Source organism: Heptranchias perlo, chromosome 15 (genome assembly GCF_035084215.1).
Source record: "Heptranchias perlo isolate sHepPer1 chromosome 15, sHepPer1.hap1, whole genome shotgun sequence".
In the NCBI taxonomy this organism is placed as follows: domain Eukaryota; kingdom Metazoa; phylum Chordata; class Chondrichthyes; order Hexanchiformes; family Hexanchidae; genus Heptranchias; species Heptranchias perlo.
Window position 1 is genome coordinate 50,645,622 of NC_090339.1, and position 24,931 is coordinate 50,670,552.

At 45.7% G+C, this 24,931-nt stretch overlaps 1 protein-coding gene across 2 annotated transcripts in view; it reads right to left on the reverse strand.

Annotated features, from left to right (window-relative positions):
- The window catches only part of col4a5 (collagen, type IV, alpha 5 (Alport syndrome)), a 197,397-nt gene that overhangs the window by 89,004 nt on the left and 83,462 nt on the right, over positions 1-24,931 (reverse strand). For both annotated transcript variants that reach the window (XM_067997220.1, XM_067997221.1), the window contains 16 exons: positions 21,889-21,948; positions 18,257-18,346; positions 16,926-16,970; positions 14,745-14,789; positions 13,353-13,415; positions 13,218-13,271; positions 10,063-10,089; positions 9,889-9,969; positions 8,324-8,386; positions 7,651-7,686; positions 7,518-7,559; positions 6,614-6,703; positions 4,958-5,011; positions 4,813-4,872; positions 1,197-1,241; positions 698-751 (listed from right to left, as the gene is read on the reverse strand). In XM_067997220.1, the coding sequence (XP_067853321.1) occupies positions 698-751; positions 1,197-1,241; positions 4,813-4,872; positions 4,958-5,011; positions 6,614-6,703; positions 7,518-7,559; positions 7,651-7,686; positions 8,324-8,386; positions 9,889-9,969; positions 10,063-10,089; positions 13,218-13,271; positions 13,353-13,415; positions 14,745-14,789; positions 16,926-16,970; positions 18,257-18,346; positions 21,889-21,948 (909 nt within the window). The remainder of the gene's footprint in view (positions 1-697; positions 752-1,196; positions 1,242-4,812; positions 4,873-4,957; positions 5,012-6,613; positions 6,704-7,517; positions 7,560-7,650; positions 7,687-8,323; positions 8,387-9,888; positions 9,970-10,062; positions 10,090-13,217; positions 13,272-13,352; positions 13,416-14,744; positions 14,790-16,925; positions 16,971-18,256; positions 18,347-21,888; positions 21,949-24,931) is intronic.

The following is a 24,931-nucleotide window of genomic DNA, read 5'->3' on the forward strand; positions in this document are numbered from 1 at the left end:
TGGGCCGAAGGGCCTGTTTCCATGTTGTAACTTCTATGATTCTATGATTCTATGATAGACAATGAAGGCAAATAAGCATGAGCATAAGCTTTTCCACCACAAACTAATCTAAAAATCCTTTGGCTCAACTTTTGATTAAACAATTGCCTCAAATACATAAATATTACTAAGATATTCTGTCAAAACTTTGTACAGATTACAATTTTCATCATTTTTATTTTAAAAGCCAAGCTTTCGAGGTTAAATATACTGCTCAGCGTGATGCTGAGCCACACAAACCAGGTAGGCCCCAGGTTTGATCGCTGGTCTGTGGCAGGTTTGCGAATGCCAGCAGTGGTGGAAGTTACGGCATTATGATTCATTTCGAGTCACAGCGTAGGGAGAGGAGAAAACAAACAACCAAGGTTCCTGCTCCTGACCTCTATCCCATAACACCTGATGGAAAGTGCACTTGTGTGGAATTTGGGCGAGTACAGGGCGAGTGATGCCCCCACGGTAAATATATATACTCACATAAACAGAATGGCCATTTTGGGCAAGGTATCTCAAGACAGCTGGCCCAGAATGAGTCAGCATCTTCAGGGGAAAAAAATTAAAACTAAAGAAAAAGTGGGTATAGTCACAAGTGATTTTCAACAACCAGTAAGACAAAATCATTTTGCTACCCTAAATATAACACTCATTGAGGTCATTTTACCTTGAATCCGTCTCTGCCTGGTGTTCCTGGCCGACCCGGTTCTCCTGGGAGACCCTGAAAAACAAATGATGCGAGCCTCTTTACTACTACTGTGCATTCACCTGACAGCTGGGTGCTCCCGCAATGTGGCTGATAGCGGACAAGTGAAGGATAGCTACTTTTCACAGATGTGTCAAGGACAAGTTGCCTTCGGCACGGGACATATGACAAGCCCTTACGAGGGCAACTCCCAGGAACAGGGGAGGCCCAACGGAACCAGGTCTCCACCCCGTCTGAGAGGGTTCAGCCGGTCTTATGCAGAAGACCAGCCGAATCGTGGAGGAGTTTCAAGGCCAGTTAAATATAATCCCTGCGGAAAGAGTTTGCTTTGTCCAAGCTTCTAACACAAGCTGCTGATGCCAGGTTTCTGAGAGAACCCCCAGCTCTTGCAGAATATTATGGATGTCTGAACACCATCGGATAATATGGACTCAATATTGTTAAGTTTGCAAGTACTTACATCGAATCCTGGGCTGCCTAGTTCTCCATCTTTACCGGGTTTACCCTGTTTAAAACGATAGAAGAAATTTATTCAGGAAACAAATGTTTAAACACCGATAGCTGTATCCAACAGAGAAAAGTTAACAATTTGCGCCTAGTTTTTATGATCTTGCCTTTGGATGATGCACATACATATGTTAGCGATACTTAGTATCAAACTGTATGGAAAAATAAAGTATTTAGTAAGTATTACAAAACCAGCCATTTTACTATGAAAAATTCCTTATTGTCTGCAGAGAAAGAAAGACGTGCATTTATATAGTGCCTTTCGTGACCTCAGGATGTCCCAAAGCGCTTTACAGCCAATGAAGTACTTTTGAAGTGTAGTCACTGTTGTAATGTAGGAAATGCGGCAGCCAATTTGCGCACAGCAATCTCCCACAAACAGCAATGTGATAATGACCAGATCATCTGTTTTTGGTGGTGTTGATTGAGGGACAAATATTGGCCAGGGCACCAGGGAGGACTCCCCTGCTCTTCTGCGCAATCGTGCCATGGGATCTTTTATGTCCACCTGAGAGGGCAGATGGGGCCTTGGTTTAACGTCTCATCCGAAAGACGGAAATGTTCCTTTTTTTACATCTTTAGAGAACCAAAGTGATTATCGTTGTCTTAAGCTGAGGACAAGGAGTCAATTATTAAATTGTTCCTGGCTAAGCAGTAACATGCTTGGCTGGTACTGGATGCAAGACTCTAGCCCCACACCAGAATCACACACTCAACAAAATGGAACATGCCACCTCCATATTAACACTGAGTCAAAGTTGAGCTTTATAAAACACTGGTTCAGCCATAGCTGGAGTATTGTATTCAATTCTGGGCACCGCACTCAAGGAAAGATATGAAGGCTGGCTGGATTGCTCTTGCAGAGAGCCAGCACAGGCTCAACGGGCCGAATGGCCTCCTTCTGTAACCATTATGATTTTATGAAATGACAGGGGAGAAGCTTCAAAACAGATTAAAAAATCATTGAAGTTTGAGAGGGAACAAAATGGAGTTGTGACCCGCTATCATTCAAAAAGGGTAAATGGAAAGATAGCAGAATAGGTCACAGGCTGGGAGGAGAGGGAACGTGGGTTGTGCCCGCAAACTCCCACACATTGGTTGACGCTCTCGGCTGCAAGGAGGAAGAGGGTTAAGGGGACAAGCAGATCCTCAAATGGAAGAGGGGAGAAAACAACATTCGAAGGATAGTCACTTTGTACTTTTCTTAACCATCGCCGTCTGACCAGTTCCGTTTATGTAATGACAGAGGCCTGGCACCTGGGAGTGGCTGAGTGGCACCAGGACATTTGTTTAAGGGAGAAAAATATAAACATCTGAAATAAAACTTCAGACCAGATGAAAAATGAGATCAATAAGACCTGTTGTATACAAATTGACAGCTTATGCATTAAGGAATTGTGCTCACCCCAATCAGCTTAATAAAATAGGCTTCCACAGGAGCGACAGAAGGAAAGGACTTACCAAATTATAGAAAAATTTAAAATTAAATATTTATAGCAACAAAACACCTCAACTGATACGTTTTCTGTCCTGCCATGGCCACCATTTTGAAACTTAGGGCTGGAAAGACCTACAGCAGTGCGTTCCTGAAAATGTGCAGTCTGATTCCATTTCCTTGGCACATGAGATGCGGCAACCAACATCACTGAGTCTGTCACTTCACCCAATCCGGTGGAAGGCCGAGGTGGGTGGATTAGGAGACCACATGTTAAATTTATAATACAAGCCAGAACTCTTTCAATGGCTCAATGGGTAAATGATAAAACCAGAAATGAGAGGTTATAACTATCAGGAAAGACTGAACAGGCAGGGGCTCTTTTCTCTGGAAAAGAGAAGGCCGAGGGAGTGATCTAATAGAGGGCTTTAAAATTATGAAGGGGTTTGATAGGGTAGACGTAGAGAGGATGTTTTCACTTGTGGGGGAGTCCAAAACTAGGGGTCATAAATAGAAAATAGACATTAATAAATCCAATAAGGAATTCAGGAGAAATTTCTTTACCCAGAGAGTGGTTAGAATGTGGAACTTGCTACCATATGGAGTAGTTGAGGCAAATAGCATAGATGCATATAAGGGGAAGCTGGATAAGTACATGAGGGAGAAAGGAATAGAAGGATATGCTGGTATGGTTAGATGAAGTGGGAGGTAGCTCATGTGGAGCATAAACACCAGCAATAGACCCGTTGGGCCAAATGGCTTGTTTCTGTTTCTATGTAATTCTGAGTACCTACTCAGTGTTGCATTGAGCCAGTAAGATCTGAAAGGTGCCAGGTTTCATTCCCAGTTTATGATCAGTTAGTTGGCCGGTCAAACAGCGATTGTGGTGCTACATTGATCTCAAGACACTTGGGTAGGAAGAAGAGAAAAGAAAACCACTCAGAGTTCCTGATAGCCGTTCAGTGACATCTGCTGGTGAGTACATGTGAGTGGACATCAGCTGAGGACAGGGTCAAATGTGGTGGTGATGTTAAAAAGCATGCCAAGACTCAGGCCTAGATTTTCCTCGTGTTTTGTACCCTTTTTGGGGTGTCACCCCAGCAAGCAGGGATCAGACACGTTCTCCTGAACCACATATCAAACACCCAAGCTAACCCCCATCTCCCCCCACAACTGAGTGGAGATAACAGCTTCCACTGAGCAGGCCCCTCAATTTACTATGAGCAACACCACAAGTGGTCCACTAGTGTACATATGATATCAAATAAATCAAATGTTGTATTTAGTATGTGTTTATCAAAAATGCAGTGTCTAACACACAAAAATCCTGATTGGCTCAAATTTTCCAATAACCAAACAACTTAATTCATTCTGCCCAAGTACCCCTCTCACAAACTTCTTTCTGTTAACACTCGGTGGCCACTGTGCACCTCTCACCCAATGCCCATAACCCCAGCACTCCCTGGTGGTGATCACTTTGATATCGGTATAAATGTGCAATAATAGAAGTGAAATAATTCGGGTTGAGGGGCACTCAAAAGCAGATGGATCACAGCAGATGTAAAGTGGAGGCCAATGTAACATCACTGAGCTTAGTTACAAAGGAGCTACACTGCCATCATCCAACAACAACTTGCATCTATATATCACCTTTAACATAGTAAAATGTCCTAAGGTGCTTCACAGGAACGTTATCAAACAAAATTTGACACTGGGCCACATAGGAGATATTAGGACAGGTGACCAAAAGCTTAGTCAAAGAGGTAGGTTTTAAGGAGCGTCTTAAAGGAGGAGAGGTAGAGAGGCGGAGAGGTTTAGGGAGGGAATTCCAGAGTTTAGTGCCTAGGCAGCTGAAGGCATGACCGCCAATCCAGCTAATAAGAGGTAGTATGAATTTGACTGCCACTTGACAGAATTTCACCACAGATAACAGATTCAAGCAAAACATGAAACATTCGCTTAGCATCATATTGGATTATGAAAGTGTCTAGTGCTGGTAATCTATACCAAAAGTGGTCAATTCACCAAATTCATCCAGGCTAGAAACTGCTGACTATCATTTCCACCAGCACCCGCTGAGCAAGTAGCTGCTCAATGGCTCTTTGTTTGCTGCTGTTTGATATTTCTTACTTACTCTCTTTCCTGAGTCTCCAGGCTCACCCTTCTCGCCTTTGCCACTAAAGCCAGGGGGACCCTGTAACAAATAAAATATGGACTGAATGACAGACCGACAGTGATGCTCTAGACTTCTTGTTTAAAACTCTGTACACCATACTTACGGGAGGGCCTGGGAAGCCTCTATCACCAGGTGTGCCAGGATGTCCAATGTCACCCTATCGAGAACAAAACAGTAGTGAAGCTTTAGGAGTTGTCCACAGGAATACTATTACTTGAAGAAAGAAAGAAAGACATTTCACAGTGCTTTACAACCAATAGATTACTTTTGAAGTGCAATCACTGTTGTTACAAATGTGGTAGCCAATTTGTGCAAATAACAAATGAATGAATGACCAGATAATCTACTTTTTGGTGGTGTTGGCTGAGTGAGAAATGTTGGCTGGGACATCAGGAGAACTCTTTAATCTTCTTCCAATAGTGCCATTTGATCTTTCACGTCTACTTGAGCAGACAGATGGGGCCTTAGTTTAACAATTCACCCGAAAGGCAGCACCACCAACATTGCGTAACTCCTTCAGCACGATACTGAAATGGTGCAAAGTAAGAAGATTTTAGCAATCTACATGCTGAAATTATTTTTACCTCACGTTGTTTGGTTCTTGAGCAACGTCGTGAAGCGGTAGCTAGAGCAAATATGGTGTTGGGGTGCATTTATAAGACAATTGTCTATAAGACAAAGCATACTATTTTGTCCTTGCACAAGACCTTGGTCAGGCCTCATTTGGAATACTGTGTCCCGTTTTGGTCTCCTCACACAGTGAGTGATATTGAGGCTTTGGAAAGGGTGGAGAGGAGGGCCACTAGATTAATTCCCAGCTTAAAGCATCAAGAAAAGCTAAAAGAGCTGGGACTTTACACTTTATAGAAGCGTAGACTTAAGGGTGATCTGATAGAGGTTTATAAGATGATGAAAGGAATAGATTGTGTTTGAGTTGACAGTTTGTCCCAATTAAATAGGTTAGGGAGGACCAGGGGTCACAATTTTAAGTTGTACAAGTTCAGATCTAGCTTAGATGTCAGGAGGTGGTTCTTTTCCCAGAGAATAGTGGGCCTCTGGAACAGGTTGCTGGCTTTTGCGATGGACGCTGATTCGCTGAATTCCTTCAAGTGAGAGCTGGACCTGTTTCTGGCTGGGGCGGAGATCACCTGGTACAAAAGATAGGTACTGCATAGAGTAATCAGGGCCAAAGTGATCTCGTGGACTAGTTTCGATCACCAAAGGGGTCGGAGAGGAATTTCCCAGATTTTTTTTCCCTAAATTGGCCTGGGTTTTTAATCTGGTTTTCCACCTCTCCCAAGAGATCACATGGTTTGGGGTAGGGCGGAGAGAGTATATATTGTGATACATTGTGTGCGACAGGCTGGACTGACGAGAGGGTCTTTTCCTGTCCGTCACTGCTCGTATTGGAAATTGAGATAAAAGAGCTCATCCTGTTGTCTCAATTAGTAAATGCACTTCCAAATCTGAAATGGAGACACAAGCCAGGAAGGTTCCAGATTCCATCCCTGGCCTGTGCTGCAGGGATAGCTACAGGAATGATAAATTTGACCTTGGCAGTCCCCAAGCAAGGGTAAGGGGGGAAAAAAAGTCAGTGAAGGCTCCTGTGTGGGAGAAGCTCTTTTTTTCTTCACCTGCCATTATATGGATTCTTTCAATTGCCTGTTCCACGGCAACAAACGGGAAGAACTTATTTGTTGACAATACGTTTGCAGCTAGGTAGGAGCCCACAACATATGGCAAGTGACAAAACATTTACCTTGTCTCCTTTCTGGAAATCTACACCAGGAGAATTCAGCTGTTCTAACTGTCCTGGGGGGCCTGGAGGACCCTGAAGACCTGGATCACCCTGGAAAAGATAGACATAAAATAATTAAACAATAGAAGTAAGAGCCATTCCACCTGGCCTTTACCACTGACAGCGACTGGGCGGCCAACTGTTAGAGCTGCAGAAAGATCAGTGGTAGAGTATGTATGTTTCTCGAAGAAGTGTTTTACCTAAGTTTTCGAAGACTCCTTGGAAATCATTGGGTCCCCCCACACTGGCGGTTAATCAATAGGCATTGTCATTGATTTCCTCTGGAATCACATCTCATTCCGGTGAGGGGTGGCATCTTAATTGCAAGAGTGGTGGAGTGTCTCTCCCCTTGAACATGGTCCCACACACTCATCACCATTATCATCGCCTACCTCTGCTGTCTCCCTACGCCCTGGCAAATTGTCTTCAAGATCCTTGTCCCTGCTATTTGGGTCATCTTCTCTGGCCGTACCTTCAAGCTTATACCCTCCATTCCTGTGATCTCGGGATACTGTTTACCACTGGGAGTCGACTTGTCAGCTGTTAGGCCCCTGCCCTCTGGAATTCACTTGCAAAAGCCACTGTACCTGCCTTTGAAAAAACGTCCTGAAAACCCATCTCTTCCAAGGTGCTTTCAGTCACCTCTTAAAGTCCCCTTACTTCCTGCATGGTGCCCAGCTATCCCTTTCTCAGGCTCCAAGAGCACTGTCTGACTGTAAGTTGTTGCAGTTATTGTCCCATATCTCGCATGAACCAGACTTCACAGGAAACTACAGCCACAGGCTACGAAGCAAGCATATCGATATTAATGATACCAGATCACAATTAATAATAGAAGAAAAAAACAAATTGAGTGTGTGTTTACCTTCTCCCCTTTGGGTCCTTGGAAATTCAAACCCATGTTCCCCTATAGGGAAAAGGAGCAAAAGAAAAGCCAGTATGTATGTAAAGTTCTCTCAATCAAAAAAAAAGTCTAACTTTTCCTTTAGGCGTCTTACCTTTTGGCCAGCAAGGCCGGGTTGACCAGGAGGACCCTGGAAAATATTAAGCAGTTTCACGGTAAATGATTGTAACATGGTTAGGTCGTAAAACCCATTCCGACAAACAGAATTCTGTACTACAAGTGACCAAACCCCACATTTCAACAAGGATAATATTGGCTACTTGCCAAATCCGTGACCCTACCTTGTCTTGCCTCAGCTGCTCCTACAACCCCTCCGTCCTCTTAAATGGAGACGGTGAGCAGGCTGCAGATGTCTCCATCTTTGTTTACACTGGAATTGTGAACTAACCTAGGCACAGAAAGAGCTCTGAATTTGCCCCAATAGATCCCCCCAGTTACTTTTTAATACGTTTTAATGCACACGCACATATTTTATGAAGCCACTGTACATTTTTGTTTGCGTGATGCTTGTGGGCGGAGTACATTGCTACAACTAGATTTCTTGGAATGACTGTGCTCATTTAATATTTGTTGAGAATTCCAAATCCAAAAGAGATCATTCTAAAGTGAGGGGAGGGAAGCACTCTTTGACTTACTTGGTACTGTTTCCACGGTTAAACTTTTGTGGAATAAATGTACCCAATCACTAATTAAGAGGGATGTGTACACTGGGGTAGGGGGTGGTTAGAGACAGTTTTAACACCCAACTTTGCTTCAACTTTACGTACCGGCAGACCTGAAGGACCAGGTGGGCCGAGCGGACCCGATGACCCTGGTGAACCTTGGGGACCCTGTGAAAGACAGAAATTCGTTAGCTTCATATTTACATCCTATATTCATCACTTGAAACGCCAATCCAACAGACCGTACAAGTTCATATAGCTAGTGTCAACATCAAAACACTCACGAGTCAAGTTTATTACTGGTTAGATGCACAGTAAAGATCAAGATTTCCTCTGGTTTTAGCAACATCATAAACAATGGGGAGGAACAAAAGGGAGTTGTAATTAAATGGCTAGGGTCCAGAGTAACAGTGAAAATGTGCATGTGAATGGACCCAGAAGAAATTCAGGTTATAGGGGCATGGCAGAGATTAAGGAGAGACGCGTCCTCGTTGTAAACGGAGGATGGGGTGCAGACAATATGAGAGAGTCCAAAGTTAAAGTCAGAGGTCCTTTGGTGGGATGAATTTGACTTGTAGATAGGGTGGAGGAGTCAGCTTGGAACACCGATGAACCAATGTTTGTGTTCAGAGACAGTTTCTAGTGAAATTGCTGTACACTGACCATTTTGATGGAAATAATGGCCAGAGGAAAATACAAAAGTATTTTAAGCCACAATTTTAACTCAGGGTGGGAATTGGGCGGGCGGAGTCTGAGGCAAGTTGTAAACCTCCTTGCCCTGGGTAGCAGGAGGCCTGTGGGTGGAAGCAGAATGTTGGGACAGAAGGCTGCTGGTGGGGACTGAAAGAGCGGTCCCTGGCACTCAGTAAGGCCCGGGGAGGTGGTTTTGGGAGGGCCTTGCAATTTTGGGGGAGGGGCTCCTCGTGGCCCCACAAGAAAAGTAAAAGCAAAAGATTTTATAAAATGACCTCTTTGGGCCACTTCTGCCCCCGACGTCCCTTCCCGCTAGCTTCACCAGGTGGGAAAGCTGCAAAAGTTTCAGAACAGGTCCTAGTTACATTTTTAAAAACTGCAACATCCTACCCAGATGAGACACTGAGGCTGTCACATAATTTCTGTCCAAGTAATGCAGGGAGGAACCCAACATTATACATGCAACAGAGGGGAGCCTGTATATAAATGCATCAATTACACGCTCAAATCAAACAGAAGTTTCCATTTGACCCCAGGGACAAGTATTGCTTAATGACAGTAGTTTTAATAAGCCAACATTTTTTCATTTGTCTTGTCCCTCTGACAGTCGAGACCCTCCTTTTTCCTCTATATAGTCCATGTCTGCGCTGAGAACATTTTACCATTTCTTGACACCCTAAATGCAGTGTTCACAACATGTCTGCCTCCACAAGACATCGACTATTAACTTTACTGGCCTGAATGGGAGAAATCTCCTTTAATCAATCAATCTATTTTCTTTTTTTAATGGTTTGATTTTTAAGAGTTACCTTTGTGATGTTCTGACTTGTAACACACTAGAAATCAGTCACATGCCCATTGATCACATACATGTCCACATATACACACACACACTCACACACATGCAGCTATGAGTAACCAGCGTCCACTTTTGAAAACCACTCCAGAAAACAAAGAGAAGTGACTCCGCTACTTACTGGCAATCCGGGGAGACCGGGTAATCCTGACTCTCCTTTATGCCCTGACACATGTGATGACAACACCTCACCTGGGTCACCCTAATGCAGAACAAAAATTGATTAAAATGAAGAAGAATCTAATAGCACAGACAAACAAGAAACCCATGAAGAACTCAATGTTTCAGGCCTTACCTTGTAGCCTGGAAGTCCAGGAGGACCCTGCAAAAGGAAAAACATGTTCAGAAAATATAAAAGTGTTCTTGAATCAAAGTCCAGTTTTTTTCCTCAATTGCTGTAGCAATATTGTCACAATGGTAGTTTTCTTGGTACTTGTGTGCCTCTGATTTTTGCAAATAATATGCAACTATTTTGTCTTTATTGAGCTTTCTTTTCCTCCCCTCTTTGCTGCCGACACCGACTCTTGCTGGGGTATGGACTGACAGGTACTGGCAGCCTGGCTTCCTGTGTGTCACCCAAGTGACCACTCTTCACGTGTGAGCCTGATGCAACTACACCATGGAAGGTTCACACTCAAGCTTGATTCTACACACACATCAGGAGTGGGAACTCTGGCTGATTTTTCTGATGATCTTAACTTTATTTATTTTTACTTTTTTTAAATCGTGCTTTGCTTTCTGAGAGACCTTAAGTTGCACATGATCAAGCATTAACATCAACTATCTAGCCTGTAGATGCTGAGGCCAATTGTAGATCTACGAGCTGTAAACACATTGAAGTAAGCAGAATTGGGACAGCAGAACACAGGACTATAGTTTGTTGGGACAATGGTTTGGGCCTTGCAATCCTTCACAGTGTGGAGTTACTGATCTCAGCCCTGGGCCACTTTGGGAGAAGTGCCAAACAAGGGGGAAAAAGTCAGTGTGACACCTGTGGCTGCTTTGGCACATATCCTAGTGACTGATTTCACAGTGACATAGGAAAGGCCGGAGAGCAGGTCAGGTCTGATCTATTACCCAGAGATGCAGGAAATATAATTGGGGGAGAAAATATATCCAAGAAATCAGCACTCTGACCTTCACAAAAAAACGTTTAAATACTAAGCTGCACATGGAGTTCCACCACTGCAGTAGTGGCTATAGCAGATTCCTCCAGATAGTCTGGGAGACATTGCTGTGTTGAGTCACATACACACACACACATTCACTCTTTCTATCGGTCTTCCTTCTTCAGACCCTGGTCGAGATGGGCAGACAGGTGCTCTGCTCCCAGCAATCAACAGAGGTATTTGGGTTGTTTCCATCAGGAGCCCGAAATAGCTTCGGCCGACTCCAGCTCCAGTTCCCAATGTTGTCAACAAGGTTAAGTGCAACATTGAAATTTTCACACTGCACGCACTTGAACTGGAAAAATCACCCAGCCGTATAGTTATAGATTCTGTCCTTCCAAACTTGAATTGCGTCTGTAGAGAGCACTATGGGAGTGGTGAACAGTGGCTGCAGTGACTGAGTAACTTTAGCTGCTGAATACAGGATCACACAAGAAACAGATCACTGTTTTTTTCCCTTATAGAATATCAGTATCAGTTAATCTTGCAAACCATGCCTAGCGACACCAGTCATTACCATGTGGTACAGTCATTTGGAGTAACCATGTCTGCAACTTCCTAAATAAAATGTAGCTATGTGTCGATAGAATGGTTGCTCCACTCTCTCCATTTCCCTTAAGCAGTATTCCACATTCATATACAGGTAACTATGGAGGATCCACATCAAACTCCTAAGGCCTGAGGCTCTTAAAAGTGTTTTGAGCTAAGTGCATTACTCAGCCCCCAAATTAAACGACTTGTACAACCATTCTCTACCATTCCATTCGATCAATACTAAAGGCTGGATATCTTGTGGGCTCACAGCCAACACACCTCAAATCTGTTGATGAAAATCTAAAACTTATTAAACAGAAGGCAGGGGTAAATGGATGTTTTTCGGACTGGTGGGATGAGGGTAGTGGTGTATCCCAGGGATCGACGCTGCGACCTTTACTGTTTTCCATTTCTATAAATGACTTGGACAGAGGCACAAGAGGAATGATATTGATATTTGCTGATGATACCAAATTAGGAGACATGGCAAACTGTTAAGATGAACGCAGGAGATTGCAGCAAGACATAGACACAGTTTAGCAGAGTGGGCAGGCTGGTGGCAGATACAGAGAAATGGTGGGGCTGAGTTTCCTCCCAGTCCCCCTCCCCAACCACCAGGGTGCTAGTCAGGTAGAGTGCATCCAAAGTGCTTTTCATCTGAGGTGACTTATACCTGCCTGGATTTAAATTGGTCAAACATATCCCAGCGTGGGGCCATCCCCTGGCAGTGTCTACCACCTAAACCCAGTCCTCTCAAGGGTGCTGCAAAAAGGCACCTAACTTTTAGCACGGCCATGACAGATGGCACCCAGGTCCTGCTCAGATCCTCTGATCTGGGCACAAGGCCTACGGTCTGCTTCTTCTGGGCAACTGGTGACTGCCTAATGCAGAGACAGAACTGAGGCATGAGGGGGTCCTTACACTCCCCCCATCCACCCATCATTTAAATGTTTGTACCTGCCCCATTCACAAGCACTTTGCCCTCACTTCCCAGCACGAGGGAAACTCTGGAAATCTCCAGGCAATGCAAAGAGGTGGACACCTGGCCTAACCCCTTTTTCCTCTGATTTGTGCTTGGAAATTGATCAATCCCCCTGCCCCCACCCCCCACCCCGCCCCCACCGGCACAAACGAGGGAAACATTTGCCCTGTGAAGTAGTATATTTTGAGAAAAAAAAGTATACCTTAAATGATAACAGAGTGGAGAAAGGGAGAGATCTAGGGGTGCAAAGAGATAGATGTTTAAGGTAGGAGTTCAGGTAGAAAAGTCCATAATGAAGGCAAGTGGGAGATTGGGTTTTAGGCTCAAGGGAATTGACATAAAACCAAGGAACTGACTGTGAACTTTACGAGAAATTGGTTAGGCCACAGTTGGAGTATTGTGTGGGATTCTGGGCATCCATAATAAGGATGTTAAAGCCATGGAAAAGGCATAGGAAAGATTCACTAGAATGATACCAAGAACGAGAGGTTATAGTTATAAAGAAAGGCTTGAAAAATTGGGAGCTTTTTTCACTGAAACAAACAGAGAGGATTAAGGAGAGGTTTTCAGTATCTCTGCCCCTCAGCATTTCGAAGGTTTGAATCAACTCCCTATACTAGATGGATATTCCCTGCCGTCTGGTATAAACAGGATTATAGCCATGACCGCCAGCAACCACCAGATTAATGTGAGAAAACAAACAGAACAGAGTCTACGTGCAGTTATCTTATTACAACACTACATGACACTGTTTGGTTCACTTACCGGACGACCCTGTGCCCCAGGAAAGCCAGGACCACCTTGATAGCCTCGTTCTCCCTGTGAGACAGAAACAAAAATTCATGAACAATTGAAAACATTTCAAAATAATAAGAAGAAAACTACTTGAGAAGAACATACCTTTGTTCCATTGCAACCTGGGATGCCTGGAGGACCTGGAGGCCCATCTTGACCCGGTAGCCCCTTTAAAGTAAAATGGTAAGTAAATAAATGTTACACGTTCAGTAGAAAAAAAATCAATATGAGGGGGTATAAAAGAGGGAACGGGTACATTTTCTTACAAACATACAACATTTTTTGTTCACAACACATATGTTTGTTTTCCAGTGAGGGATGGCATGGGAAGGAATGGACCATCGTTAGCTGAGTCACGCAGGTCAAAGGGCATGGGCACACATGTGAAGGGGCGGGGTCACCCAGGTGGAGGGGGTGGGTCATATAAGTTTGACTGAAAAGCTATTTTAAAAAAAACATAAGCAGCCCCACAATGGCTCGTTTGGTACATGCACCACCCAGACTGGGAGGCCTCGGTTTTGATACCTGTGTTCTGTGCTGAGGTAACCGATCTCACAGGGGCAACCTCTGGGGTGCTACAACTAACTTGAGCATCCCCCAGGTCTAGGGAGGGTAGGGGAAAAGAAAAAAAAAAATCAGTTAGGGTTCCTATCCGGTGACATCTATTGGAAAGTGTGTGTGCGTGTGTCTGGCCGATTGTCAGGCGAGGATAGGATTGGCTGTGATGCCTTTCACAGTCGAATAGCCTACTGATGCTCAGTGTCTGGGTTCACAAGAAAGAACAGACACTAAAAAAATAGGTTGACAAGTCTGCCACTCAGATAAGGGAGCCAGATTTGCCGTTGTAAATGCTGGGAGCAAACTTATAGATGCCGGTCTCCTGGAGTACAAAACAGTGGCAGTATTAAAGGAGCTCCTGCTCCTGGTTTCCTGTTGTTGTTTCCTTATTCCCTTTGAGAAACTTAGGTGAAGGTCCCAGGCCCGTAGTTCAGCACAGCACCAGGGTTGAATAGAGCAGGCAGAGGAGTGAATAACCAGTAGTGATTAGGATAGGCCTAGTCTGCGTTTTAAAAGCCTGAAGATTGCAGGGGGTGGAACGGGAGGGAGGGAAAACTGAACGAGGAACGGAGTTCCATGGTTTGAGGCCCTAGGAAAGTACGAGTTAGAACCGTGCAACAAGTCTTGAATTCAACATGGAGAAGTTGCTGGGAAGAGGGGGAAAAAAGGAGCATGCTTGGAGCATGGGAGGAATAGAGAAGGAAAGTTCAGAGGATATAGGGGTGACTATGAGCAAATCAATGTTCTGTTACACTGTACTGCCTCGTTCATTTTTCTGATCATTCCTATGTGTAACTTTCTGATAGATTGAGTTTGATTTTATGATGAATAATAATTATTCTCTTTTTTTAATATATAAATGTGAAAAAAAAGTTAAGACTGAACAGAAATCTCCAGAAGAGGTTGCTGAAGTATGGTGATGAAATGGTTAATACTTACTGGAACACCAGGGGTTCCGGGAAAGCCTGGAAGACCTGGAGGCCCCTGTTAAAATGAAATAAATAAATTTTATGAAATAAAGATGAGGTTAACAGAAGAACCATATACCAGTTCCACTTGGATAACCTGCTCCGATCACCACATTGCTAGTTAGGAGACTGCAAATTACTAGCTGTGACCTAATCACTTGGTCATGAAGTGGAACATCTCTTTTGGTCAGATAAGGATGTCTCCTCCACTTTGTAGTCCATTTCTGTGGGGGCATCACTGCCAGTGGGGCTTTGCTACAAATTTAATCCCATTCCTGACAGAGAAAAACGCCACCAGCTTTCTAAATGCTGACAAGCCCCACTTCTAGTGCACTGTGTACTAAACTGCCGTTCACAGAGGGGGTACCACCAGCTCACACCAGTTGTTCACAGAGGGGGCACCTCCAGCTCACACCAGTCGTTCACAGAGGGGGCACCTCCAGCTCACACCAGTTGTTCACAGAGGGGGTACCACCAGCTCACACCAGTTGTTCACAGAGGGGGCACCTCCAGCTCACACCAGTCGTTCACAGAGAGGGTACCACCAGCTCACACCAGTCGTTCACAGAGGGGGCACCTCCAGCTCACACTAGTCGTTCACAGAGGGGGTACCACCAGCTCACACCAGTTGTTCACAGAGGGGGCACCTCCAGCTCACACCAGTCGTTCACAGAGGGGGCACCACCAGCTCACACCAGTTGTTCACAGAGGGGGCACCTCCAGCTCACACCAGTCGTTCACAGAGGGGGCACCACCAGCTCACACCAGTTGTTCACAGAGGGGGCACCTCCAACTCACACCAGTCGTTCACAGAGGGGGCACCTCCAACTCACACCAGTCGTTCACAGAGGGGGCACCACCAGCTCACACCAGTCGTTCACAGAGGGGGCACCATCAGCTCACACCAGTTGTTCACAGAGGGGGCACCTCCAGCTCACACCAGTCGTTCACAGAGGGGGCACCACCAGCTCACACCAGTCGTTCACAGAGGGGGCATCACAAGGTTACACCAGTCATACACTAAGGGATTACTCAAAGGATACAACAGTACATTCACTAAGAGGGCACCTCGAAGGACAGCAACCCATTTATTTACAGAAGGGGTTGCCCAGTGTACACACCATCCACATGTGGGAAACCCGAGATTCAGAACATACCAGAACATCACAGGCTTTCTAAATATCAAAGTCAACGTTCTCCCTTCAGACAGCTGAGACCTGCCATTCCCCACCCATCAGATAGTGCGGAGCACTGACACTCTCCCAACATACCATAACTGGCTGATCCCACTGTTTCAACTCCCTACGGAGGTTAGGGAGGTTCCTACTTTTAACCTCTGACTGACTGGTCAGCTGAAGTCAGGAATTCAGACCACAACCAGTGTCCCAACACTCCATGAATAACAGGTATTCGAACAGCTCTAGTTGCCGTTCCACTAGAAAACGCAACTGACAGCTTCATAAAGATGTCTGCGTTCCTTGTTGTCCTATTTTCCCTCTGGCAGATGGACATTTTCCTTGACCTGTTACAGCATCCATGTCGAGCAGAGTAGGGTAACTAATGTCAGTGTAAGACGCTGCGTAGCAGTGTATTAAATTGATGTTAACGACAGCTAGTGTGGAGCAGCGAGGCGTCCCCAACAGGCAACCGGCAAGTCGTACTGCCCGTCTCAAAATCTTTGTCAAATCGACTGATGGCAGCCAGTCACAGTTGTAACAGTAACGACACACTTGTCCAAAACGCACGTGTTGCACCGTGCAAAGAATTCACACTTGCGGAAGTGCAGGCGGAGCTCCACATCATTCAGGTTTGCGAAGGATTCCGATGCGGGGCATTTATGCTGGCTCGTTATAACGCAGGAGGTGCAGGCGCTGTGTCAGGATGGGGGCCCACCTCTACCGTAAGCAGAGTGCTTTCACACAAACATAAGGGGTAGGAATTAGACTCAGGCAACACCGCGAAACGGGTGGAATCGCATGGGCTGCCTATAACACATCCCGCCCAATATACAGTACTGCCAGTGGGGAGTATAACCGCCGGCCGACGAGATACCGCACCGTTTTGTATTATCGCCCGAGACGAATTTCTACGCCAACATGTTTAAGTCTGCACCACTCTGGGGACGCCCCTCTCCAGGGCCTCAATAACTTACTCTTATTCCTTTAGGTCCTGAAAACCCAGGTGGTCCAGAGTCGCCCTGAGAAGAAAGAAAGAAAATTAGAAAAGCTTCTTGGTCCACAGTTTGAAGCCGAAACATATCTGAAAGCCTTTAGCTGATTCATGTCCGCCGTGCCAATAAACATGCTCAAAGTCAGATGATTAAAAGAAAAAGAGCTCAGTGGGTAAGTACACTACTCCATGTGTGCTGAGCCATGTAGACTAGCAAGACTAACGGTCTGACCTCCTGGTCTGTGCAGGGTTAACTGACCTCAGCCTGGTTGGAAGTTGAGATGTTCCAATTGGCTCAGCACCCCTGAGCTATGGAGGGGAATGTCAGTGAAGGCTTTCACTCCTGGTGACTATTCAGAGACACACATTCCAACCCCTCCCACCACCACACGTGGAGGGCAGGACCAGGCTCGGGTGTGAGGGCCTAGCAGCCTGCTGTGACGCTCGTCACACGGGCTCACGCATAAAGAATGGTTGCTTGGGCGAGGTACCAGAGAGCTGCCAGGGGCTGTAGAACCAACATGAGTCCACCCCTTCAGAAGGAGGGGAAACGATGACAAGATGAAAAAAACACAGTTCAATATGTATTCCAGGGATAAAACACTCATCTGATTGCCATGATCTGATTGAATGGCGGAGCAGGCTCGAGGGGTCATATGGCCTACACCTGCTCCTATTTCTTACGTTCTTACAAAAAAAATGATCACAATTGCTCTTCAGAGGTTTTCAATCGGTAAAGAGGTAACTCGTGCCTCCCATCAGAGGAACATAAGGAAATTCCACCGTGGCAACAGCCAAGAGCACCTGGAACCATTTCCATGGCGATGAATATAATCAGGGAAGGCAGGCTGCATCACCCAGGATCTTGTGTCAGCTTTTTATGTCGGGAAAAGTGGGAAAGATATTTCAAAGATCAAAGTGGAATCAAACCTGCCATTTCGTAGGCAACAAAGTTAGTGCATGGATAGAAAAATCTTGCTTGAAAGCAATAAATAGCCGACGATAGCAGACAACTCACAGTGCGAGTAACAGCTTAGTTATTTTAATCCTTTGCCAAAATGTCAGAACATTCAGTCAGGGCAGTAAGTGCCAGCATCAAGTTCTTCAGTGATGTCCAAACCAAAAAAATGTTTTAAAAATCCTTGCTTACATTTCCTACATACATGAGGTAACTAGGTCAAACCATGATTTTAAAACTGGTCCCAATTGGAAATATGAGCTTAGTTTAAAAAGTTGGGTTTGAAATTGGCCGCACCAATTCCTTATGGATTGTGTACCAAGATCAGAAAGTGACAATATATTCCTTCAACCTACCTTTATACCCCTCGATCCAGGTGGCCCCTCTGGTCCAGGGAAACCAGGCAAACCCACGTGGCCTTCCAGCCCAGGCAGGCCTCGCACACCCTGCAAGAGACATTGAAAAAAAACCTTGAACATAAAATACAGACACGGCAACTGGTTTCATAATGGAATCCAAAACACAAAAGGCCAGTCACGGAACAATTCATTATAGTATTCAGAATTCCTTCAAGTAGTTGGATAAGTGGAGTGAGACCTAATCCCAATTACAGCCCCAATTCGTGGTTGTGTTCCAACAATGCAGTGGAGTTGAGGGAATTCACACAAGACTTGTTCTTGAAGGCTGACTGCAGTATGATATTTGAAGGGGTGAATGTTACCACCAGTTTGCAGCAAAACGGGATCATGCCACAGTATTGGGGTGACCTAATCATAAGTCCGTAGGTTGTGTCCTTTATGGGAGGGGGTCGTGCGGAAGAGGAGGAATCAAGGCATTCTCTCTGTACAAGTGACCTTATATTTGGGTTATGAAATCTCTCCTCCCTTTTCATAGGGCCAGTCGGACTGATGGCTAGCCTGCTCTTAGACTTTCTTTAATGCCACTCTTAATCTGGCTGCCAGGAGACAGTAGCGACCTATGACACCTGCCTGTTGACCTCTCTTCCCTCCAAGCCTGTGACAGAGATTGGTAATAAATATTTTTATTTCAGATTTCCAGCATCTGCAGTATTTTGCCTTTGACTGAGATCGGTAACTCAGCTCGGGATGGTAAGAGAATGCAAACTGATCCGGTGAATATATATATATATATATATATATATGTACAAATATTACCAACTTTGCACCACTAATAAGCTTCAGAGAAACAGCGGGGTATAAATGTGTCTTTGGCCATAGCGCCAAACGGGCGACAGCGAATAGGCAGCCCATTTTCCACGCCATCCGATTTTCTTTTCCGTTGACTACAAAAGAGTGCCCCCCTCGAACAGCTTTCCTCCACCGTCCAGGTCAGTGGGTCTGCCCTTGATTGGTTCTGCTTTTACAATGTTAGCGAGCATGGGGGCCAGCAAAGGAAGTTGGGTGGTCAACAGTTCAGTGGGAATGGGGTCAAGGGAAGAGGAGGTGGCTCTCACTGGCCAGAGGAGCTTGGAGAGGGCATGAAGGGAGATAGGAGAAGGCTGAGGGGGGGGGGCTTGATGGACAAGTTGGTTGAACGGATGGTCTCAATCTTAGTGATAAAGAAGACCATGAGCTGCTCACACACATTGTTAGAGGAGTGGAGGATTAGAGGAGAGAGGTTTAAGGAGATGGTCGGTAGTAGAGTAAAGAAGCCGGGTTAATTTTTGTTCTCCAGGATGTTCCTGGAGTAGTGGGCTGTTTCGGGAGAGGAGAGTGGGACCTGTTAGCACTTGATGTGGCCCAGCCAAATCTGGTGATGGATGGCTAAACCAGTTTTGTGCCAGATACACTCAAGTCTGCGTTCTTTGCACTTGAGGGAGCGAAGATGGAAGTCATATCAGGAGGAACTCGCAGGATGGGAGAGAGTAAGAGTTTCACTGGAGACAAAGACAACAGTGGTGGAGGACAAGGAGTGGGTTGAGCAGATCAACACCTGAAGTAGTATTGTGGCAAATGGAGGGCGAAATGCTAGACAGTTGGCAGCTTTAAAGTGCATTTGTAAGTGATTTGGGGGAAGAGTTTTTTCCAGGGGCAGACACAGAAAGAAATCGGGTCACAAGGTGGGGGGTGTAGGGGGCTGGCGCTGGTGTAGGATGCAAGGAAATGGCCGGAGATGTCTATGATCGAGACCATGTGAGATGGCAAGGTGGAGAGGATGGCCGTGAATAGGGGTAGGAGAGTTAATGTGGAGGGAGAGATTTAGAGAGGACGGAAGGACAGTGAAATCAGAGCGCAGGGTGAGTTGAGATCGAGATTAAAATTACCAAGGATGAGAAGTAGCTTAATACAAAGGCTGATAAAGTAAGGGAGGGAGAAAATCAAGGTAGGGATTGGGAGGATTTTAAAGGAGAGGCGAGGGGATGGAACAAGGTGAGGTGCTCAAAGTGGGAGAAGGTACCAGAGGGGTAGGGGGAGAGACCAAGATGTGATTTTGCCGATCAGGGCTACACCGCCGATTTGGGTGGGGCAGGGTGTGGAAAGTACAGCAAGGTGGGGAGACTTCAGTAAGAGACAACATACACACACACAGAGAGGTTCAGTCTTTAAAGGTAGATTGCTTCTGTCAGAGTGTCACCTAGTGGGATGTGTAGATACTGCACCATCTTGGTGCCTGTGGAATGGGATACTGTCTATAAAAACACAAAGCTCAGGCCTATGTATGATTGAGAGAAATTAAATACTCTTTTAATATCTAAGAACTTACAAAGGAGCAAATTATATTTAGAAAATGGTTGTTAACTGGACTACGCACTGTAGTCATACTGACTCATTAAAAGTTGACTATGCTGTTGTGTTATTGCTATTGTGATGCTGCAAGGTAGTTTCACCCTTTGATGAATACATTATGGCAACAAACTTTTTAAAAATTGGGATTTAAGAATTTTAAAATGGTGGCAGAAAGGAATCAGAACAAGGAAGTGATGGGTGCCTTCACAAGCATACAGAACAGGAGACCTGGTGTAGTATCGAGTTCTACAACCAGAATGGGTCTGATCTTTGCTAAAGTAGCTGATCTCAGACAAGGCAGTGATGGGGGTGGGGGGGAAATCATTGGCCTTGTGTCCTTGGAGAAGATTGGAGATAAATATTAAACTGATCAGGATTCCTGCTCCTGATAACTATCTGGTAACCCGTGCTGGACATCGGGTAAAGTCAGGATCGGGTTCAGACATGATGCCCCCACTGTTGAATAGCCTGCTGACACGTGTTGTTCAGACACACTTGTGAAGAAATAGTCACTTCAGTGAAGTACTGGAGAGCAGTCAGTGTCGGCTTTCAGGGGCTGGATATTATTCGAAATAAGAACTATTTAGTGAGGGAGTGGATCTCAAGGGTTTGATAGGCATTTTACTCTGTAGAATGACAAAAGCAAAAATTAATCACCCTGAAGTCTGCAATGGGAAACTATTAATAGATCTGAATTGTCCTGAGTCATGCCATTTACACTCAGGGCAATAGGGTTAACTTGTCCCCCAGTCCTGTTCCATTTCTGGCTGTACTGCCTGCGGAAATGCTCCATCTAGTGGACGAAACCAGAGTCTACAAGTGACTTTGGAAAGTTCTCAATCAATTAAATGAAAGCATGTAGGGACATAACAGAAAGACATGTGGAGCACTACAAGAACCTCAAGCAGTAGAACCAAGCAGGAGGCTGCTGCTTCCCTTAAAGCGCTGACCCAGAGGAAGTGAGATTCAAAGTTACTGTAACTTTCATGACAACATAACCTTTTGTCTGGAAGAAGCCACACCATGGGATACTAATGTGTTCATTTGAAATTCCTCTGGCTGCTATTTTGCTGGAGCTGTTAACCCTGCAGGGAGAGGAATTTCAGAAGAAGTGTAATTTCAAGGTCAGATTGTTGGAAGTGAGGTGGAATTTCCCCCGTGAGGAATCACCTCCAAAGTCCTTTTCTTGATCTGAGAAACTGCCAGGGGAAAAAAGGGAGGAAGGGGGTCTGAAAACGTACCTTTTCACCTTTCGCTCCACTACAGTCGCAATTTGATCCCGTCGAACACCCATGGCAAGCCTGCAAAAAATAAAAACAGGGTATTTAATGATCATTACATAATGTACCCAAAAGGGCTGGCTTCTCCATTTCCATCAACTCTGTTCACCTGTGGATTGGACATCATCATATAACTGATTCAATCTGCTAACTCACTTCCGTTAAACAAATCAAAAACTTCCACTCATTTTCCAGTTAGGTTTCTTTGTAAGTATCAGTCATTTTATGGTGGGCAAAGGCTCCAGGTTTCTTTTTGACGTTGTTGGATTTTCCGGCTTTGTACGTACACTAACTGCCAGAGATTCTGGGATAAGGTAGCCGTTCAGACAATAAATATTTGGATGCAAAAGTAACTTGACAGAATGCCTTAAACAATCCCAGATATTGGTTTGTGCCCTGCCCCTAATTCATAGAATCATAGAATGGTTACAGCACAGAAGGAGGCCATTCAGCCCATCGAGCCCATGCCGGCTCTTTGTAAGAGCAATCCAGTTAGTCCCATTCTCCCGCTCTTTCCCCATAGCCTTTCATCCTCCTCTCACAAAGGCAGTAGTTGATTGCAAGTCACAGTTCCACATGTGCCAACGGCCCTCTGGTACGTAAGTGGCTATTCTTCATTGATGAGCCTGGACAGTTAGTGTTGGCAGGCTAAGGTCAACAAGGAAAGCAATGCAGTCCAGCCTGATTCTGTCTTTGATTGATCTCAATGCACTATCCAGCTGAGCTCCCTAGACAGCAATCAGGTGTGGCAACCCTGACTAGAAAGAAAGACTTGCATTTGTACAGAACCTTTCAGGACGTCCCAAAGTGTTTTACAGCCAATGAAGTACTTTTGAAGTGTACTCACTGTAGGGAAATGCAGCAATCAATTTGCACACAGCAAGCTCCCACAAACAGCAATGTGATCACAGCCAGATAATCTGTTTTGAGGTCTTGGCCAGGATACTGGGGAGAACTCCCCTGCTTTTCTTTGAAATAGTGTCATGGGATCTTTTATAACCACCTGAGGGGGCAAACAGGGCCTCAGTCTAACGAAAGACAGCACCTCCGACTATGCAGCACTCTCTCAGTACTGCACTGAAGTGTCAGCCTAGATTATATGCTCAGGTCTCTGGAGCGGGACTTAAACCCACAACCTTCTGACTCAAAGGCGAGAGTGCTACCCACTGAGCCACAGCGGACACCCTCATTTTTCCCTTCTCTCGATCAGCAACACTTAAGGAAGAACACTGGGTGAGATTAATTAGATCAGCATGGGCTGCAGGTGAACCTGGGACCATTCTGCTCTGGATAAGTCAGTGCCACACCAGTAGTGAATTTACTCTCTGGGCTATCAGGGTAATGATTCTTTGTATGTTGATTACAGAGAGGGATATCTTCGCTGCGGAAGGGAATATTTTTCCTTATTTGGTAACTAAAATCAGGATTAAACTCCTGGAACTTGACTGATTAACTTATGGGGCATGATTTTAATATCCCTGTGGAATGGCAGCCGGGGGGGCGGGGGGGGTTAATCGGCACACAGGAAACCCGAAAAAATATCTCTACCTTTCCCCATGCGATCGCAATTTAATTGATGGCCCTTAACGTGGCTTCTGGGTTTGCCGTCTGAAAGCTGCGCTGTGGGCGCACTGTGCACCCGCATGACCTGCTGTCAGCTGGAGGGTCTGTATTTAAAGGGCCATTGCATCAATGCTGGACAAACGATGAACTAGGCAGAATGGAGCAGCAGAGGGGCAAGCCAGCTCCACGATTCAGTGACATCTCACTTGAGGTGCTGCTGGCTGGGGTGAGGAGGAGGGGGGAAAATATTTTACCCGGCGGACAGGAGGAAGCGCCCTGCCTCTGCCACCAATTAGGCCTGGCTCAAGGTGGCTGAGGAGGTGACCAGCAGGAGCAACATCCTCTGCACTTGGTGCAGTGCAGGAAGCGCTTCCATGACCTAACTAGGTCAGCAAAAGTGAGTACACTTACTGATTCTCCTGCATTCCGTGGTGCACACCACTCCCACCCACGCCCCCCACCCCTCAAATTCTGTCCTGCCAAGACTACTCCATCACATCATTCCCCACACCCACTTAAGGGTCATCGTCAACTTACCTGCACTTCCTCACCTCCCCATTTGTGACCCCACCACTACCACTCACCCCAATCCTGATCCAATGTGATGTCTCTGTCTGATACTCACCCTCTGATGCACCTCTTTCACGGTCAGCCTCACCCAAAGCAATGCATTCATCGGCTGACCACTTCACCATCACTCACTCACACGTCTGTACTTTCTCCCCGTCTAGAAGAGAGCTCAGAATGCACAGGAGAGGGCGAGGACTGGAGGAGGGCCTCCACAAATAGTGGTCCTCACAGAGGCGGAAGAGGAGGCCCTGGATATCAGCCGCACCCTCGAGTGCCTGTCCAGGGATGTGGACACTGGCACCCCACAAACGTCTGATGACAGAACTTTAACATTCATCACACACAACATGAGCTGATGTTAAGAATGATTGGCATGTTGAACACCTCAGTATGCTCATCGCAACATTACACATCTGTGATCATGCTTAATATTGCCTTCTGTTCTCTTCCAGGCCCTTCAACGACTGAAGTGACGGGAGAGGGTGATTCCTCAGAGGAGCCCCCGGCCTCTGAGGGTGCACCGTCACAACTTAGCGAGCCATCCACCAGCGCAGATATACACACCTCAGTGGGTCTTAGTGGTCAATTAGATGGGTTGGCACCTGGTGAGTCACCACATACAAGTGAGCACAAGCAGACATTGGTGGCAGGGGCAGCTGTGGAGAGTCTGCGTCGGTGGGAGCACTCCTCTCCAGGCTCTGCTCAGCTGGACACAGATGCTGATCCCCGGGGGCCGTCTTTTAAAAGGAGCATGATCGAGGGACAACAACACATTTGCGAGGTACTGGAACAGGTGCCACACACACTCTCCATAATAGGCCAGAGAATGGAGGAGTCCAACTCCTGCATTAGTGGAATGGTGGCACAGGTA